We start from the raw sequence: 21,239 nt of genomic DNA, 5'->3' as shown, positions 1-21,239 counted from the left end.
TTATTATTATTATTGTTATTGTTATTATTGTTATTATTGTTGTTATTGTTATTATTGTTGTTATTATTGTTATTGTTATTATTATTATTGTTATTATTACTATTAATATCATGAATATTATGATTATTAATATCAAAACCACAAAAGAAACTAATGCAATAATCAATAGTCTCTACAGTGGGCAATTTGGTAATTTCGGTGGGCAGTTGGGGGGTAACCCAGATAGGGGACAAGTCGTGTTATTCAATACTCTACTTGCTTGGAAATACTTGGAAATACACGTAAGAGAGAAGTACTCCCCCCCCCCCACCCCCTACCATTTCCTCTCCCTCTCTTTTTCCCTCACTCACCCTAACCCCCTCTAAAAAAAAATTAGAATTAAAAAATCCAGAGGATTGGCATCTGCGGTTTCGCACCGTGAATACAAAAGGGACTTGTGGGTATATGAAAAAGCACAAATATATATATATGTGTGTATATATAATATATATTATTAATATGATATTTAAATACTTGTTATTTATTACATGGTGCATCATGCCCACAACCCATATATATATTAATATTGTACATATCTTCTTCGGACAGCTGACCAGATATTTCTAACTTACAAGACCAAAATTTCAAAAACTATTCTTATTGCATATATCATAAAATGTATCAGTTGTATGAGCTCGAGAAATGTTGTGGCGAAATTTAACTTCTACGTGTTGAAAAAAAAAGGGAGAAAAAATGTGTCACAGCGCAGTGGAATCTGGCGCTGCTTGTCAATTTTTGGGTGTATGGAGTTATTGGTATAGATCTAATCTTAGTTAAAGCTTTGCTTTTGATGAAAAAAAATACCCATATATTTTATCTTGAATAAAAGTCGAGATATACTGAAGGAGGTGACGCCAACTTGCCGGCAAGAAAATGGCCACCAAAGTTTGGTGACTTCCATCCAAAGCTTGAGAAAAACCGCAAATTTACATTTTTTTTTTGCGCCTTTGGTCAATGCTTTTCAGTAAAATCCACACAGAAATGTGTTGTTAAATTGACATAAATGGGGCTGAGTCTAAAACAGAAAAAATCGATAAAAAAAACCCACCGAAGTGTCGGAAAAATGCGTTTATCTTCTATTTCATTATTTAGACAAGCGACCGAGTTCACCACGTTGCCTCACAAATGCATATGATAATGTAGGAACCGTACAACTGTAAAAAAACAACTAAACAGTCTTTTTCTCTCTTCAAAAATAATGTTTCTTTCTAAACTAAGTACATTTGAACAACCTGCCAGTGACTCGTGTTAATACACGGTCCATTATGTCCCTTCACAGATGAGGTAGTGAGGTTACTGGATGAACAGTTACTTATTTTCCTTTTGTTACTAGATGAACAGTTACTCATTTCCTCATTCTTAAAAAACAAACAAACCCATCTTCGATTGACCAATCAAAAACCAGAAAACAGCCTACAAAACTTTTATTCTAAATCATGTTCGAACATGAACTGCCCATTTTGACATAAACATTATGAATATTTTCAAAGTGGAAAGTATACATACGTTTTGTAACCCAGGACAGATAAAACACAGACAGATCAAGATAAAATTCCCTATTTAAGGGTGAACTTTCGATTGCATAATTAACTATGTAAAATGTAAGTCAAGTTTCCACAAATTGAAGGAAATAATAATATATCTATGAGTGACACACCTCACAATCATGCCCAAGAACATTCAAATCGTACTCTCCCACCTCACAGTCAGCCCATTTACAATTCTACTGTGCATAAGAACATGTTTGGGAATGGTCTAAAGACACTCCAGTCAGTAGCACCACCCTGGGGGGAGGGGGGTGGTACAGTGTCTTTACAAAACAGTCGACAGAGTGAAAGAGAAAAGGGAACACTAGAACACCCATGGACCGGAACTTCACAGTGACCGTAACGATGGTTCCAGTAGGGAACAGGATAGAGGGTGCCTACGTCCCTCGTGACTCATTGGAGCAGAGGAAGATAGGACTAACGCTAACATTACTTAAACGCAATCCCACACCATCACTCATCACCACCATTATTTCTAAAATCATCACCGCTCTCAGATCAAAGACGTACATCAATAATCTTTGAATCTCTATCTGTAACAGTTACTTGTCATAATAAGCATGCACGTAATACACTATTGGACACTATCATATGCACTTTTTTACTACTAACCAATGGCGTAAATCTCTATATAAATGGGCAAGGGATTAGAAAAAAAAAAAAAAACACCCATGGACACTAACTACCCTGTAAAAACACCTACATTAAAAATAAAATAAAAATAGAGCACAAATGGATAATAATTTCGTGACATGTACAGTACAAAAACCTTAGAAATATAACACTCATATATATATATATAATACATAATTAGCACAAATGCCTCTGTTGAATCAAAGCAACACAGAGGTGAACGAGTGAAATATAACAGTGTTCTCGAATAACAATAAAACTACTGCACTTGTTAACAAAAATATATAATACAAAAGTCAATATTAGATTAATGCTCTTGACAAGAGAAGTGAAGACGTATGGAAAGACTATAAATACTGGCGGTAACAACGGAGCCACAACCCGTCAACATACGTGCACATCATTGCGAAATATCGACTTCCAAACTGACCGTTACTGTCCCCATGGTTTTATGCGCCCCGCATAATTTAGCAAAATTTGATCACTTTTTGCATAAATTTCTGATTATTTTACTTTATCATCCTTTGTTAAAAATTAACAGAATCGCATAATTTCACATTTTTGGGTTCAGTTTGAATAATTTCAGAATTTTTCTTGCATAAAACGACGGGCACAGTCAGTATATCTAGTGGCCGGCGGTTCCCAATTATTGAAAAACTCGGAATCGTAGGAATCGAGTCCGAACCCAATTTCTTTCCACTGTGGTGATTTCTTCCGGGCGTCCATGATTTCTTCCAGCGGTTCCGACCCCTAGACAATTACATGATTACTTCCGGAAAAGCAGCAATTATTTCTGATGAATCGTTAGCTAAACGCCCACTAGACGGCTTCAAGCAGCTTCTAGATCCAAGATGACCTCGATTTCGAAACACAGCGAGGCACCAACATTAATTTGTCTTTTCAAAAATTAGTTTTAAAAAAGAAGAAAATTTTCATAAATATAGATCTAGTAATAGGTAACTGTTGGTTCACATAAAAAAGAATGTGGACTTTTCCTTTGTAGTACTAACCGCGGGAATCGGTTCCGGAATCGATTCTTCCCCCAGCTGTACTGCTCAGAGTAAGACTTCATCAACCGTCACTTTTCACAACGGTGCACTGCAGAGTCTTACACTACGTAGCGGAAATAGAGTCTGCTACCTCCACTCTATACACTACGTAGCGGAAATAGAGTCTGCTACCTCCACTCTATACACTACGTAGCGGAAATAGAGTCTGCTACCTCCACTCTAGGAGATATATATGGGCTGATAGGGACCACGATCCATGTGAAAGACTCCACAGAGAGAGAGAGAGAGAGAGAGAGAGAGAGAGAGAGAGAGACGGAGAGAGAGAGAGAGACAGAGAGAGAGAGAGAGAGGGAGAGAGAAAGATAGATAGATAGATAGATAGATAGATAGATAGATAGAGAGAAATAGAGATAGAGAGAGGGGGAGGGAGAGAGAGGGAGAGGGGTAGACTGAGATTTTACGTCGTAACGATATCTTTGGATGGTTTACTTTATTTTATATATAAAATCAGGTGGACGTTTCTAAAACTATTTACACGAATTGTTTCTTCACCCGTCAATTCTCGTATCTCCGTACACAGGTATCTATACATTTTATACATATTTGTGCCATATTAATTCTACATAATGTAAACGTATGCACGGCTGTTAATGCCATTGTTGGATACTGCAGTCAAACCTCTTTGTACCGCACACCGTTACACAGCCAGGTTTCGACAATGTAGGAAAAGGAGAAGACTCTCGGCTCTGAATACATGTGCAAGTACACAGGTATATCACCATCATAAAGACACAGACTGCACAGCTACCAGAATCACGTTCCTTGACGTAGCGCAGTCGGGCGGGGCTATACAACAGGAACCCCCTTTGAACCGCCAGCCCCGCAGTTCCACCAACCCCATGCGGAATAATGAGGTCTGACTCTAATGTCTTATAAAGCACTTTGAGCATTAACCCTATCCGTACCTTGTGTTTTACTATCATATACAACGAGGGGAACTCTGTGCCACCACTTTCCAAAGAGGAAATTCACTCGATAATCCGATCCGCACGCTTTGCATAGCAGTTTGTCAAAATGATTTTTAGAGAAATACTGAAAGTTTCAAAGAGATCTTCGTACTAGAAGTATTCTAAACTATGAAGAATATAACCCCGGGGCTACAAAATGACCCCAGGCCGTACGGATAGGGTTAAAGGAAATGCAAAATATAAATGCCATGTGTTATTATTATTATCATCATCATCATTCGAAAAGTGCCACTCCTAAGGACAATAAAATAACATTTCAAAGGAAAAATTTAATTTTATAAAAGAATAGATAAATGACTCATCTGATTTGTAAAGATGCTCCGATATACCCTCCCATGAACACATCCCTTTTTAAAAATAGTTTTTTTAGTTTTAGTAAGAGTTTTACGGCGCTTGTAACACAATAAGGTCATATAAGTGCCGAAGATTAGAGGTGTTACAAGAAAGTAACAAACATAAAAAAGAAGGAGGAGAGATAAAGACGATAGAAGTTTGATAGGAAAGAAGGAGCAAACCACACCAGAGCACCCGCCAACGACCCACCATCCCTTTTCTATGACCAAATATTCGTGGTGAAACGTCCGTGGGAAGATGTCAACTAGTGACATACCGACACACCGGTCACCCTGATCGGGTTCCTCCGTCGGTCACTCATTTCTCGCCACAACAGGCCTCTCTATTTTCCCGCTCTCCGCTTTGATGTATCATTTCAGGCAGTTGAGGAGGACCATGGACTGATTTTAACATTTTCAATGTCAGATGTAGACGGTTTTCCCCTCATTTCCCTATGCTTCTGTTTCATCCCTGAAGCACAGCTATCTTCATGTCTGTTTTTATGTCCGTGTTTGTTTGTGTGATCAAGGCACTTGGGTCTCTTTTTGCTGATCTCAGAAGCATACCGGCGAGATAGCATCCCGACGAGATACTGATGAGATAGCATACCGAAAAGATACAAATGAGAAAGCATACCGACGAGATAACCTATGGACCAGAAAGACTACGGACACAAAAGCATTTGGGCACAGTTCAATTAACAAAAATGTTCAAGCTTGCTAGCTTTTTTCAAAAACTAACCAGGGACATCCAATGCTATAACAAACCTTCAGATCACCTAAAAATGAACAAAATTACATAAAGAGAGACTGTTTTTGGTGTAGGTGATAGAGTTTTCAAATCGTCAAATCCGAGACAGTCCGAGGAAATATAGTTTAGTTGGCAAGCCCGAAAGTTTGTTTGCCTTTCCCCGCTCAGATCTGCTCACAAAGCACACAGCGCCAGTATTCACACACACACGCGCGCGCCGCGCAAAGTCGCAGCCAATCGCCCAAGGTCACGGCCAATCACACAATCCCAGACTCCTCAATAGGCTGCCTGGACAGGAAGCGGTCAAAGTGGAAGCGACTCAGGTCGATGGTCTGGTAGTCGCCCTCGGTGATGTATTCCATGAGGGCTCGGCCGATCCCCAGCGCGTGTTGCAGGCCGTGGCCGCTGAGGCCGTTGGCGAAGAAAAAGTTCTTGTGGTACGGGTGTGGCCCGATGACCAGGTTCCTGTCGAAGAAGTTGTACTCGTAGTAGCCCGCCCAGGCCGACTTGAGCTGTAGGGGAGAGAGAGAGAGGGAGGGACATACACGTCAGATGTGAGGGAGTGACAGAAGGTGTCGGTGGGGAGATATGGGGGAGAGAGAGAGAGGGACATACAGAGGTGAGGGGGAGACAGAAGGTGTCTGTGGGGAGATATAGGGGAGACAGGGAAATACACAGGTGAGGGAGTGACAGAAGAGAGAGAGAGAGAGACAGAGAGAGAGAGAAGGAGAGAGAGAGAGAGACAGAGAAAGAGAGAGACAGAGAGAGAGAGAGAGAGAAACAGAGTGAGAGAGAGAGAGGGAGAGAGAGGGAGAGAGAGAGAGAGAGAGAGAGAGAGAGAGAGAGAGAGAAAGAGAGAGACAGAGAGAGAGAGACAGAAAGAAAGAGACAGAGAGAGAAACAGAGTGAGAGAGAGAGAGGGAGAGAGAGAGAGAGAGAGAGAGAGAGAGAGAGAGAGAGAGAGAGAGAGAGAGAGAGAGAGAAAGAGACAGAGACAGAGTGAGAGAGAGAGAGGGAGGGTGGAGGAGTGAAAAGACCACTATTGGAACAGTGCTCTTTATACTAATATATAGCAGATAGAGCACTTTCCCTGTGGACACGTCTGAGCAAACGTCACTCACCTTGGAGTTGTTGAAGGCTGGAATACGCTCCGCCAGTTTGGGCCAGATATACTCGTTGTAAAACTCGTAGTCCACATCGAAGTTGGCAATTTCTGGCTCCTCCGCCTTAAGGAACAAAATTGTTTGTTTTAGTAAGAGTTTTATGGCATTTGCAACACAATAAGGTCATATAAGTGCCGAAGATTAGAGGTGTTACAAGAGAGTAACAAACACAAAGAGAAGGAGGGGAGATAAAGACGATACATGTTCGATAGGAAAGAAGAAGCAAACCACACCAGAGCACCCACCAACCACCCACAGAAACAAAATGAAACAAAACAGAACACAGAGTTACAAATGACTCCATAACTTTGTGATACACAATATTTTGTAGTTTTAGTAAAATATTTGCACAAATGGTCCGGAGTGGAAGATCAGTAGAGGTACAAACATGTAACCGTAATTTTTTTCCCCCGGCTACAGATCAATACTACAATGATATGAGCTAGTCTTGACACAGATCTACGTCAGGAATTGCCCGCTGGACTGTAGAATCAAATGTTGCCACATGCTAGGTTCTACACAGAAACATGACTTGTTCAGCAAACAACATGTCTTAGATGAAAGATGACACAGGCGTTCATTTGAACGAATCTGCATTTTTTTAGTGTGTGCTTGGAAGAGTTCAGTGTACCTTCCTGGAATTTTCCAGCATTTCTTCGGTATCAAAGAAATGAAAATGCTTTGTATCTGAAACCAAACTACTTTTGATTGCGAAAATTCATTATATTATACACTACTTGCTCTGTGCCTGTAATTATCTACACAAAACCTCAAGTTTGCCATTAAACGAACACTCGGATTTAACCAAATTGAAGGCCAGGCCCGACCACTTCGTTGAATCCGAGTTCCACTGTACAACATTCCTTTCAAATACATAATATGTGAGGCAGTGTGGTGGAATCAGGCTCTCATCAATTTTGAGGCATGTAGAGTTATTGATATCATTTCAAAGCTTGTTCACTTGTCTTTATAAGGATGAAAAAAATATCCATTCATCTTGAATACAAGTCGAGATATTGGCGAATGAAGGAGGTGGGGGGTCACTTGTTTTCAGGGGTAGGATTAATGGCCACCAAAGATTAGTTATTTCCTTAGCTTACGAGTCTGTGGTAACTGAAAATTTACATTTTTTGTACCTTTAATCAACGTTTTTCAGAAAAATCCACATAGAAATGAGTTCTTTAATTTGCATGAAAGGTGTTGAGCCAAAAAAAAAAAATTTGATAAAAATTTACAAACCTGCGGAAAAATGCGAGTTTCTTCACTTTGATTATTTTGACGAGAGTCTGATTCCCCCACGCTGCCTCACATATACACCCATAATCTGACAAAAGTTCACACACACACACGAAAAGACAACAACTGTGGCTTCTGTTCACACTTGATGAAAGACGAATCCAACACGCAGGTCAGACAGGATTGAAACGCAAGTCAGCGATTTCTCTTACCTCGCAGCCAGGAGAGCAGCCGCAGATGTAGTGACCACCCAACCCCTCTCGTCGCACGTACACGCCGCACGGGTCCACCACAAACGGGCAGTCCAACATCGGCCCGTCCGGGCAGTGAGGCACGAACACAAACCGCTTCCTGTGGGAGACCAAAACATCGTGGTCACAACACCATGACAACATTAAAATTTGCCCCGAGTCTTCATTCTTTCCTGGTTTCTAGATGTAGTTTACTGATCAATTTAATATTAGTAAAACTGTAGAAAGAGGGAGTAGGGAAACAAAAAGGGGGGGGGGGGGGGAGAGAGAGAGAGAGAGAGGGAGAGAGAGAGAGAGAGAGAGAGGGAGAGGGAGAGAGAGAGAGGGAGAGAGAGGGAGAGGGAGGGAGAGAGAGAGAGAGAGAGAGAGAGAGAGAGAGAGAGAGAGAGAGAGAGAGAGAGAGAGAGAGACAGAGACAGAGACAGAGACAGAGAGAGAAAGACAGAGACAGAGACAGAGAGAGAGGGGGGTGGGGGTGGGTGGGGTAGTGAAAAGATCACTATTGCAACTATGCTTTTTATACTAACAAAGAGCACATTGAGCACTTTCCTTGTGGAAATGATCTATATGAATGTAATCTATTATGGTTATTATTTGTAAGAGTACCGGTAGTGATGGTAATGGGGCCACAACTGCTAGCCTCATGAGCCCTCAACGCGAGATTCAATGGCTTCAAAGCGAGAGTAGTGTCAGGCCCATGGCTCAAACCCCGGAACCCGCAACCTCATGATTACGAGTCCGGTAGCCTACCCACCAGGCCACCGATGCCACAACTATAAAAGTAGGTTCATTTGTTTACATTTAATTACCAATTTAGTGACACATATGTCGCTTTTACGTTTCGTACCAAAAGAAGGCTCTGGCATAGTGAGCAAACCCGCCTCTGGAATTAAAGAGTTATTGTTTGTTTTTGTAAAGTGTTTTACGGCGCTCGCAACTGCATAAGGTCATATGAGCGCGTGGGACACACCTAATATTTTCAGTTGGTAGGAAATTTTGAATTTTGCCCGGGTGGTGGCCGAAGCCTACTCTTATCGATTTTAGACCACCAAGGGATCTTTAACGTGAGCAACTTGCACACGGGCCCTCCGAGATTTTTTCGCCCTTGTCTGAGAAGGCTAAGTGTAGATCTTTCCTACCAGAAGATCAGGGGTGCGGCAGAAAGACGGCAGTAAGGAGGAGACAAGAAGTAGCAGTAGAAAGGCTGCAGAAAGAGTCAGGAGCCAAGAGGAGCGGGCAAAGGAGGTGAGGGGGTAGGGGTAGAAAGTGGAAATGAAAGCAGACAACAGAACATTGCTAGAGAGCAGGAAAGGAGGTGAAAGGAGACAATTTCGGAGAAGAAAATTTTTCGGTCGCTACCTGGATTCGAACCCGGGACCTTTGAATGAGAGGCCAACACCTTAACCTCTAGGCCACGAGAGCCCCAATAAAGAGTTAAAAGGAAATATAAAAATAAGACTCAAACCTTGGCTCCACGGGTAAAGGAATCTGTAGCTCAGCGTCGCCGGTCCCGATGCGAGCGATCTCCGCGACGTCTGCCGCCCAGGGCCCCGCACAGTTGACCACCATGGCGAACCGAACCTCAAACTCTCGGCCGTCTTTGACACGAATCTGCCGTCATGAGAGAAAAGTAGCACAGTATCTGACATGGCGAGTGAGCAAAAGTACAGCTGGCAAGTGACGGTAAACGATATGTGTCATGACGCGGATGATTCAGGCGCTCGTCAAAATTCAGGTATATAGAGTTGTTAGAATAATCTTAAAGCCTATCCATTTGCCTTGCTTTTGATTTTTTTAAAATATACATTTATCTTGAACACATGTCAAGATATTTGCGATTGAAGAAGGTGGGGGTGGCCTGGTTTCAGAGGTCAAATTAGCGAGTTATTCCCTTAGCTGGAGAGTCCGTGGAAACTGAAAACTTACATCTTGTACAACATTAATCAACATTTTTAAAAGTAAAATCCACCCAGAAATGTGTTTTTTTAATGGGAATACAAGGTGTTGAGCCAAAAAAAACCCAAAAAAAATTCAATAAAAGTTCCCAAACCTACAGAAAAATGCTAGTTTCTTTGATTTAATTTTTTGACGAGAGTCTGATTTCACCGCGATGCCTCACACGCATACAGTCGAGACTGCCCAAGACGGCCATCCACTGTCGAGGAGAAAGTCATCTCGTCTTAGACAGGTGCATGTCTAGCACAGTGTCGACATAGCAGTAAAAAAACGCGGGAAAGGGGGGGGGGAGTGGGAAATGATTGTTTGTACAGGCAAAGATCGTACATAACAAGATAGTTCACTCCCCTCTTTGAGCCAATTAAAAAAAGTGTCCTCAAAATCCGGTGGCGCCCTCTTCGAAAAAGTGCGGACTTTGTGAACAGAGTTACCCTACTTGTGTGAAAAACAATAAAAGTGAAACTAACAAACTGTGCTATTCTTCTTCTTCTTCTGGAGAAATGAAAGAGAGATTCCAAACAAAGACTGCAGCGCCATCTGAAGCAATGCGCGGACTTCCGTTGACACTTTTTTGGCCGAGTGAACTATCTTGTTACGAACAATCTTTGGTACAGGTGATTGTCTTGGACAGGTGGCTGTTAGGGCAGGTTCGACTGTATTTCTACATAATAATAACAATAATAATAATAATAATAATAATAACAATAATAATAATAATAAATGACATTTATATAGTGTTCTACCCGAATTAAAGAAAACAAGCTCTAAGCACTCTACAAATACAAGTAGTAATACATAATTATTAATAATAACAGATTGTATTTACAAAATTATTACATTGTGTTCTGACGAAAAAAACGTCAGTACATCTCTACATAAGCTTCTTACAACTCGGGATTATTACATTGTGTTCTGACGAAAATCTCGGTATATCTCTATATATAAGCAACTTACAACTCCGGATTATTACATTGTGTTCTGACGAAAATCTCGGTATATCTCTATATATAAGCAACTTACAACTCCGGATTATTACATTGTGTTCTGACGAAAATCTCGGTATATCTCTATATATAAGCAACTTACAACTCCGGATTATTACATTGTGTTCTGACGAAAATCTCGGTATATCTCTATATATAAGCAACTTACAACTCCGGATTATTACATTGTGTTCTGACGAAAATCTCGGTATATCTCTATATATAAGCAACTTACAACTCCGGATTATTACATTGTGTTCTGACGAAAATCTCGGTATATCTCTATATAAGCAACTTACAACTCCGGATTATTACATTGTGTTCTGACGAAAATCTCGGTATATCTCTCTATATAAGCAACTTACAACTCCGGATTATTACGTTGTGTTCTGACGAAAATCTCGGTATATCTCTATATATAAGCTACTTTAAACTCCAGATTATTACGAAGCGTTCTGACGAAAAATCTCGGTAAACCTCTCTATATAAGCCTGTCCCCGTGGTTTTATGCACTCGCATAATTTACCAAAATTTAGCATTTTTTTTCATAATTTCTGATTACTTTCCTTTATCATTCTTTGCTAAAATTAACAGAATCGCATAATTTCACATTTTGGGGCTCAGTTTGCATAATTTCAGAATTTTTTTTTGCATAAAACTGCGGGGACAGAAAAGCAACTTACAACTCCAGAGTCGAGCCGCAGGTCTTTGTTGGTCTCGGAGGAATCCTCCTTGGTCTGGAAGGTGAACTCCGTGAGCTCTCCGTGGACGTACTTGACCCCCATGCTGATGTTCTTCTGCTTCAGCGCCCGCACCAGGGACCACGGGTCAAACCAGCCCTCGCCCTCAAGGCCTGCACACACACAAACACAAAGAAATTTAGACACAAACATAAACAACATAAGTCAAGACGCGGTGGAATCAGGTGCTGATCAATTTTGGGGCATATGGAGTTATTGGTATCACCTTAAAGCCTGTCCATTTCCCTTGCTTTTGGTGAAAAAATATCCATTTATCTTTCGTGCAAGTCAAGATATTGTCGAATGAAGGAGGTGGGGTCACCTGGTTTCAGAGGTAAAATTAGCGAGAAAATGGCTGTCAAAGTTGCGTTATTTCCTAAACTTGAGAGTCCGTGGAAACTGAAAATTTACATCTTTCAAGCTTTTAATCAACATTTTTCATTTATGAGCGCTTTATAATACAATACAATGTACAACAGTAACATAAAATGTTGTGTTCTGACCAAAAGAAAATCACTCCAAATATTCATCTTATTAATTTAAAAGCAGAAAGGACTTCAGCTGACATTGGAATGAATCAAAGGATTTGATGTCTCTTAACACTTTGCCATCACAAGGCTCATAGAGTAAAAAACTTTGCCATCACAAGGCTCATAGAGTAAAAAACCTTGTCATCACAAGCATTTTGGGGGAAATCCAAAGAAACTGGGCGGTAAACATCGCTGATCCGAGTTTTGTGACGGGGGCGGAAGTTTGGCGTTCTTGCCGATCGGCAAGATGTTACGGCAAAGTGTTAAAGTACTTGAAGAGCACCGGGGAAAAACGACGGTAGTCACAAACTGGGAATTGTGAGGGTGCTAATTTTAAAAGCTTGTGGACTCATAAGTTCATATTTGTTTGACTGGTGGTTTATTGCTAAGTGTTGTTGAATGGTAAACCTAACAACAACAATAATCAACCAACAGTTGAACAGAAATACAGTTATGATTCAACAGGCGTTCAAAATTGGTACCCTCAAGATTTTCAGTTTGTGACTTCCGTCGTTTTCCCCCTGTAGTCTTCACTTGGCAAAGTACTCCTCTCACCTAAAGACCCACAATCGATGCCCTCCAGGTTCATCCACGGAAACTTCTCGGCTAACTGTCCCTTGGACAACAGCTCCACTCTCGCCCCCAGCTGCCTGCACGTACACAAGAAAAAACAACACGCTCAAGTACACGCCCCTAGCTGCCTGTACACATACGAGAAAAAACAACATGCTCAAGTACACGCCCCCAGCTGCCTGCACACACGAGAAAATAACAACACGCTCAAGTACACGCCCCCAGCTGCCTGCACACACACACGAGAGAAAAAACAACATGTTCAAGTACATGCCCCCAGCTGCCTGCACACACACATGAGAAAAAACAACACGCTCAAGTACACGCCCCTAGCTGCCTGCACACACACACGAGAGAAAAAACAATATGTTCAAGTACACACCCCTAGCTGCCTGCACACATGAGAGAAAAAACAACATGTTCAAATACACGCCCTAGCTGCCTGCACACACGAGAGAAAAAATATGTTCAAATACACTGTCAGCCGAGAATTTAAATCACTGCTGATTTTGCTTTGTTTTCTTGTTGGTTTTTTTTCTTCTGAAGCATTACTGCTACTCCTTGGCTTCTTCTTACTGCTCTTATCAATTTTACACCACCAAGGGATCTTTAACGTGCGCAACTTGCACAAGAGACTTTTCGCTCTTTCCTACCAGAAGATCAGGGGTATGGCTGGAAGACAGCAGTAAAAAGGAGCCAAAGAGTAGCAGTAGAAAGGCAGCAGAAAGAGTCAGGAGTCCAGAGGAGGTGAGGGGGTAGGGCAGAAAGTGGAGACGAAAGCAGACGACAGAACATTTGTTAGAGAGAAGGAAAAAAGATGAAAAGAGACAATTTTAGAGAAGAAAATTTTTCCCGTCGCTAAGAGAGGATCAACTTTCCACCAAAACAGCTGAGAGCAGAGACACACAACACAGACCACTCACTGCTGCATGTTCACATTGGCCGCCAGTTGCTGTGCATCTCTGGGCGGAGCCAGGAAAAGATAACCCTGGTGGTTGAACTGCACGTCAGGTGGGCCCTCATCTGGACACGACAAAACAAAATCATCATAGTTCCCCTCCTTTTTTTTGGTTTGTTTTAGTAGAGGTTTTACGGCGTTCGCAACAGCATAAGGTCATATGAGCGCCAGAAGATTAGAGGTGTTACAAGAGAGTAACAAGCATAAAAAAGAAGGAGGGGAGATAAGGATGATAGATGATTGATTGGAAAGAAGAAGCAAACCACACCAGAGCACCCGCCAACCATCCACTTTTTTAAAAAACACTTTGCAGTCACACAGCCAGCAGTACAAAATATCCCATCTGGTCACCCAGCCAGGAGAGCGACTGCAACAGACTTCTCGGGTCTGGCGCAAAATTGTGTCATGTGACCAAAATGAATAATTTTCACCAACGCATTATTGCGCAAAGTGATCGTGAAGTGTTAAAAGTAAAAGTTTAACGGCACTTGCAACACAATAAGGTCATAGAAGTGCTGAAGATTAGAGGTGTTAAAAGAGAGTAATAAACGCAAAAAAAGAATGAGGAGATATATTGACAATAGATGTTTCATAGGAAAGAAGGAGCAAACCACACCGGAGCACCCGCCAAACACCCACTCACCTGCTTGAGAAATATTTTTTTTCTTACAGCACTCGTGACATACATAGGTTATATTATATACATGCTGATATACAGCTCAACTTCCACCTGAACAGAATAAACCCGGAACTTCCCTCAATGTGTCCCTTGGGTAACTATGCATATGAGACTGGATCATCACCTGTTCCACTGCACAGCCCTAAATGACATCAGAGCTACCCTTCTCCTTCCGAGACCTAACATTGACAACACACTCTATGGAACTTTACAGCAACTGCAGCAAACCTGCACTTATCACTACATGGCATTGGACAGAAGGGCGAGAGCCCAGCTGTTGCTTGATCGATAACAACAACAACAACATATACATGCTGAAGATTAGAGGTGTTACAAGAGAGCAACATACAAAGAAAGGGAGGAGGACAGATAAGGAAAATGGTTATTTGATTGGAGAGAAGGAGTAAACCATACCAGAGCACCCATCAACTACCCACTCATCATAATAATCATCACATTTTGCGAACATTTTAAGTTTTAGTAAGAGTTTTACGGCACTTGCAACACAATTTAAGGTCATACAAGTGCCGCAGATTAGAGGTGTTACAAGATAGTAACAAACACAAAAAAGAAGGAGGGGAGATAAAGACGATAGATGTTTGATAGGAAAGAAGAAGCAAACCACACTAGAGCACCCGCCAACCATCCACTGCGAACATTTGAAATAGTCCCGAGTATGATGAAAGAGAAGTAAACCCACACAATAAAGTCATCAAGTGCTTGAAAAGTGCAAGACATACACACAGGGAAAGGTAGAAAAGTTGGACCTACCAATGGTACCTTCCAAAACTGCGTCATTTGACATAGAAAGAGCCTAAAAGTTAACATTTTAAAATTTTAATAAAAACAAAATCCAGTTTTTAAAAAAACAACAATAAGCAAAACAAAAAAAACAAAGCACACCCTCTCCCCCCCCCCCCCCCCCCACAACCACCAATTAAAAAGCCTGACTGACAAGACTCATAGACCCAAGTATTAGTTTTAGGTTTAGAAAGAGTTTACGGCACTTGCAACACGCTAAGGTCATATAAGTGCCGAAGATTAGAGGTGTTACAAGAGAGTAACATACACAAAAAAGGAGGAGAGATCAGGACGATAGATGTTTGATAGGAAAGAAGGAGCAAACCACACCAGAGCACACGCCAACCACTCATGAATAACGCTGAGGTGCTCCTTGATGTCCTCACACACACACAAAGACTCACGTATAACACTGAGGTGCTCCTTGATGTCTCTCCACACACACACACACACACACACACACACATGTAAACATACACACACACATACACACAACCACTCACGTATAACACTGAGGTGCTCCTTGATGTCCCGCAGGAACTCGGTCGCAAACATGGACAGCTGTACATTCTCTGGCACGGAAAACTGGTGACGGATGCCGCCCGCAGACAGCATGGTGGATGCACGCGTGTACTGCAATAGTCAAACGGTGAGCATCTGTTTAGTTTTAGTAATAATATTAATAATAATAATAATAATAATGGATTGCATTTATATAGCGCATATCCACTTATGCAATGCTCTATGCGCTTAACATGAAACATATTAGTAAGTGTTTTACGTCACTTACAACACAATAAGGTCATAGACAGCATGGTGGATGCACGCGTGTACTGCAAGGGTCAAGGTCAAGCAGTGAGCACCTCATTACTGTTGGTTGCCTCGTCGTTGTAGTAGGAGGAGCATTGTCTTAGATTGTTCATTGTTTTTAATTTATTTACTGCAAGGGTCAAGCGGTGAGTGTCTGTTTAGTTGTAGTAAGAGTTTTACGGCACTTGCAACACAATAAGGTCATATATAAGTGCCAACAATTAAAGGTGATACAAGAGAGTAACAAACACAAAAAAGAAGGAGGGGAGATTTAAAAAAAGATAGGTGTTTGATAGGAAAGAAGAAACAAACCACACCAGAGCACCCGCCAATCACCCACAGTGAGAATCTCATTACTGTTGGTGGCCTTGTCATTGCAGTAGGAGGAGCAGTGTCTTAGATTGTAAACGTGTCATGACACGGTGGAATCAGGCATTTGTCAACTTTTGGGCATATGGAAGTATTAGTTTCATCTGAAAGCCTATCCATTTGCCTTGTCTTCGATGAAAAAACACCCATCTATCTTGAATAGAAGTTAGATTTTTGCAATTAAAGGACGTGGGGGGGTCCTCCGGTTTCAGAGGTAAAATAAGCTAGAAAATGGCCGCCAAAGTTTGGTAATTTCAATGACAATAGCTTGGGAGTCCATGAAAACAGGAAATGTACACATCCTGTGTCTTTAATCTAAGTTTTCCAATAAAATTCGCACAGAAATATTTTGTTATATGGACGTAAAAGGTGTTGAGCCAAAAAACAAAAATAGAATAAAAATTGACAAGCTGGTGGAAAAATGCCTGTTCATTCAATTTCATTATTTTGACAAGCACAGAAAACATTCTCCTACCACAGGGTCTCGTTCCACGATGACGATGTTTGTGGCCGAGGGGTTCCACTGCTTCAGCCAATAGGCTACGGACGAGCCGATTACGCCTCCACCGACAATCAGGACGTCTGTTTCACGAGGCACGTCCGTTCCTGCCGGCTTCATCGTCTTGATTCCCTCAAACTCTTCCTTCAAGATCTTCCACGGGGACCTGTACTTGCCTGCGACAAAACAGAAGCGAAACGATACTAAAAAGTCCACAGTGTCGTGTAACTCAAAGAGAAGTACAGACACAGCAGATGGTATGGGAGGAGGAGGAGGAGGATCAAGAGGAGGATCAGGAGGAGGAAGAGCAGAAGAAGAAAAAGGTGGAGGAGGAGCAGGAGAAGAAGAAAAACGAGGATGAGGAGGGGGAGGACGAGGAGGAGAAGGAGGAGGAAGAGGACCAGGAGGAGGGAGAGCAGGAGGAGGAGGAGGAGGAGGAGGAAAAGGAGAAGAAGAACAAAGAAAAGAAGGCAGAAGAAAAAAAAATCCCAGAAAGGAGACTTATTTTGTATTTATTCGCATGCATCATAAAGCACTTTGCGGCACACTGCGGGTTAAACTATCATTATGTTAGTTAGTTTCAGTAAGAGTTATGGCACTAGAGCAACACAATAAGGTCATATAAGTGCTGAAGAATAGATGTGTTACAGAGTGTAACAAACACACACAAAAAAAAGGAAAGATCAGGACAATGTTGCTCATCTCTCTAGCTTCAGCAGCAAAAAGTCTGCTTCGACTATCAAGGCACCCCGGAAATAGCAGTTCACAAGAGAGTGACAAACATGACAAAAGAAGCAGAGGAAAAACGATGATAGTAAGGATTTATAAGGAAAGAAAAATCAGCAGTTCTCCATATGTTGTTCCAGCACAGTATGGGCATGACATTGACAAATCAGCCCATTTACAATTCTACTGTGCATAAGAACATGATGTTAATATCCGCCTGGGGGGTGAGGGGGTGGGTGCAAAAATCCAGTGTGAAGCCTAAACCAGTATTACATCACCACAAGAAAAACTGACGGAACTTGAACGTACCAGCTCTGGGTATTCGCTTGTCTTCCTCCGAAAGGCCTCTTTCGCCGTGGTCCGACCCAGATGTGGTTACCCGACAGCGTTCTTGGATTGAAAAGACTCGGCGAAGACCACAACGGAGGTACGTTTTTAACACCACTGAAGACATCATTGTGTCGTGCTCATGAGTTGAATCCTGAAAAAAAAAAGTTGAGGAAAATAGACTATATATGTTAGAAGAAGCAGGGATTAAAAAGTGCACAAGAAACTAATTACACTAAATTACAGTCAAAATTATCCAAGCCGGCCACCCATTGTCAAGGAAAAAAATGGTTGTCTTAGACAGGTGGATGTCTTAAATGCTATTACGGTAACGCAGAAAAAAACTCAAGGGAAAGTAGATAGTGGTCATATTTGTACAGGTCATTCATTGTATTGCACAGGTTTGACTGCATATATATATAATAAAAAACTGCCTTAATAAAAACTGACAAGGAAGGAGAAAATGAAGAGATTATTTTGAAAAGATGAAAATAAAATATATTCTCCTTTTATAATTTATTTATTTTTACACAGCTCACTTCAATCTAATGTCCAGTCAGCGGAGATTTTTATTTATATTATATAATATATATATATATATATATCATGTTGAATTGCCAGCAAAGATAAATCTCTCTACATTTTACAGTTTTCTTTGACAAATAACGAAATTCGTATATGTTTAAATTAGTGCAATTTCGTAAAACAAAACTTCACTGTCTATTCATAAAATGTCCCCTCCTTTGTGAGATTGCCAGTTCAGGGATTTGAGGCTAGGCTCCATCTGACATGGCATCCCTCAGAAAGGCACTGTACACGATTTCTCATTTGGCCTGATTTTTACTGAAGATGGATGTTGTTAAATTTGGAGGTCTCATCTCTTAAATCCTATAGTATTGCTAGAGGCACTGTTTAAACCTTGAAGCCGATACGCCTAAAATACCGGTTCGCTTTCAACCCGCTGTTTTAAGAAAACAGAATTTTTACTTTACAAAAGTCACCCCTAAGATCCCGCTCTGATTTGCTCTGAAGGTCTACATTCAGCTAAGATCCCGCATTTCAGATCATAATGTACGGGACAAAAACTTGGGCGGTCACAGCGGACCAACCAAGAGTGAAAAGTTGAGGTCATAATCATCATGGAACTGCCTGTCGTGTCAAAGATCAGCCACTCTCGTGGATGTGATCACATAATAAGCGTTGTAAAACTCGATGAAACGGAACATTGTCAGCTCCAGATAGGATCACACCAAGGTGTGAACCCATCAATGCATTTGTTTTCACCAAACATCGCACGTCACATCTGAGCTCTCCACCTAATCTTACATCACTCGCAGGGTGGGCACAGCCTACAAGTCACTCCAGGCGGGACGACATCGAACTGTGAACTATTCCCAGCAGATGTCAGAGATGGAAAGCTATAAATTTCTGACAGAAAAAGGGATATATATATATATATATATATATAGGATAAATTATTAAAAAATGTGAAAATGGCAAGACTAAAAATGTGAAAATGGCATGATTCATGACACTGTGATTGGTCATCAAGGTTGACCACTCTTTGCTTGCAATATATATGCTATAATAAACCCACCCAGGGTTCCCGTCAGTTCAATTTAAAGTGTACAGGGAGACAATTTAAAAAGTTGTAGGCTTTAACATGGATCACTGAAGGTTCTTCCCTTGGTGCGTTGGTAAAGATCCCGTTCGCCTAAGATCCCACGTTTTCCTTCGGGATCTTAGCGGAGACTACTGTATTTCAATTTCATATACAGGAGGTGTATAAAAAAATGACAAGAATTTGCAACGAATTTTCACATGCGGCGTTGCAAATAGCGCCCCTCTGCCTTTTTATTAGGTCGGGGGGGGGGGGTGGGGGGGGAAGCCCCCTTGAAATCCCCCCTACTCTCGGGGCCCAAACCGGCGAATAAGAACCAAACCGCAGGGTGGGAACTAGGCTACCTAAAAAGCGCCCACTATTTTTTAAAACAACCAACTTTTGAGACTACTAATCTAGATCTAGATCTAGATTCTAGATTCTAGATCTAAGGCCCTTAGGGGGCTCTCGTGGCCTAGAGGTTAAGGTGTTGGCCTCTCATTCAAAGGTCCTGGGTTCGATTCTGGGTAGCGACCAAAAAATTTTCTTCTCTAAAATTGTCTACTTTCACATCCTTTCCTGATCTCTAACAATGTTCTGTTGTCTGCTTTCATTTCCACTTTCTGCCCCCACCCCTCACCGCCTTTGCCCCCTCCTCTGGGCTCCTGACACTTTCTGCAGCCTTTCTACTGCTACTCCTTGGCTCCTCCTAACTGCTGTCTTTCTGCCACACCCCTGATCTTCTGGTAGGAAAGATCTACACCTAGCCTTCTCGGACAAGGGCGAAAAATCTAGGAGGGCCCGTGTGCAAGTTGCGCACGTTAAAGATCCCTTGGTGGTCTAAAATCGATAAGAGTAGGCTTCGGCCGCCACCCGGGCCCAGGCAAAATTCAAAATTTCCTACCAACGAAAAAGTATTAGGTGTGTCCCGCGCGCTCATATGACCTTATGCAGTTGCGAGCGCCGTAAAACCCTATACTAAACAAACAAACAATAAGGCCCTTATATTATAAATTCAATTAGCATCACAACAAGGTAGAACTAGATTCTAGATCTAGATCTAGATCTAGATCTAGATAGATATCTATTCTAGTTCTAGAATCTAGATCTAAAATCTAGATACTTAGATTGTAGATCTAGATCTAGATATCTATATATTAGATCTAGATCTAGGCCTACTGCTGCAAATAGATTATAATACTAATACACGGTGACAATAAAAACACAGACCCTGCCGTTGCAAATTTGTAGTGCTCAGTTTAAGACAGCTTTCTGGCCACTAAAAGTTGCACTGCAAAAGACAAGGTTAGTTTGGCGGCCGGCGTCCTTCCACGAGAGCGTGACAACGGAGTGTATTTCAATGCAAGTGCAGATAAAAACTTGCTAAACCCAGACAGACTTCTATTCCTGAGTATTGCGAGCTTGCATAACTTGGCCTACTGTCAGTCAAGTGTGTTATCCACTGTTTGCTCAGTTGAATCACAAGGCACACCAAGTCACTGAAAGTAAGTCGTCCAAGGCCAACAACTGTGTACACACACACTCCGACCCGAGGCTGTTGGTCGTTTAGTCCACAATAAGAATTCAATCTGAAACGAGAAATAAAGTTGCGAATAGATAATTTACCGACAACCCAACTTATGTCAAGTAAATTATGGTCTCAATTCTCAAGAAACAAACATTTCTGCTGCGGGATAA

At 41.5% G+C, this 21,239-nt stretch overlaps 1 protein-coding gene across 2 annotated transcripts; it reads right to left on the bottom strand.

Moving 5' to 3' along the window:
- Nucleotides 1-4,725: 4,725 nt before the first annotated feature.
- Nucleotides 4,726-21,135, bottom strand: LOC101861238 (FAD-dependent oxidoreductase domain-containing protein 1). Of its 2 annotated transcripts, none has more exons than XM_005108959.3 (11): nt 20,772-21,135; nt 17,924-18,095; nt 16,865-17,064; nt 15,714-15,843; nt 13,696-13,795; nt 12,755-12,849; nt 11,613-11,782; nt 9,456-9,601; nt 7,952-8,090; nt 6,462-6,566; nt 4,726-5,852 (listed from the first exon to the last, which is right to left on the bottom strand). In XM_005108959.3, the coding sequence occupies exons 2-11, from the start codon at nt 18,069-18,071 to the stop codon at nt 5,598-5,600; spliced, it is 1,488 nt and encodes a 495-aa protein (XP_005109016.1). In that variant the 5' UTR covers nt 18,072-18,095; nt 20,772-21,135; the 3' UTR covers nt 4,726-5,597. The 2 variants fall into 2 exon arrangements, with proteins under 2 accessions (XP_005109016.1, XP_035828443.1); XM_035972550.1 differs by having other exon boundaries at nt 20,982-21,135.
- Nucleotides 21,136-21,239: the final 104 nt, after the last annotated feature.

The sequence above is a fragment of the Aplysia californica genome, unplaced genomic scaffold, assembly GCF_000002075.1.
Source record: "Aplysia californica isolate F4 #8 unplaced genomic scaffold, AplCal3.0 scaffold00738, whole genome shotgun sequence".
In the NCBI taxonomy this organism is placed as follows: Eukaryota; Metazoa; Mollusca; class Gastropoda; order Aplysiida; family Aplysiidae; genus Aplysia; species Aplysia californica.
Note: the sequence above shows the minus strand (reverse complement) of the source record. Positions and strands in the feature narration are given on the sequence as shown.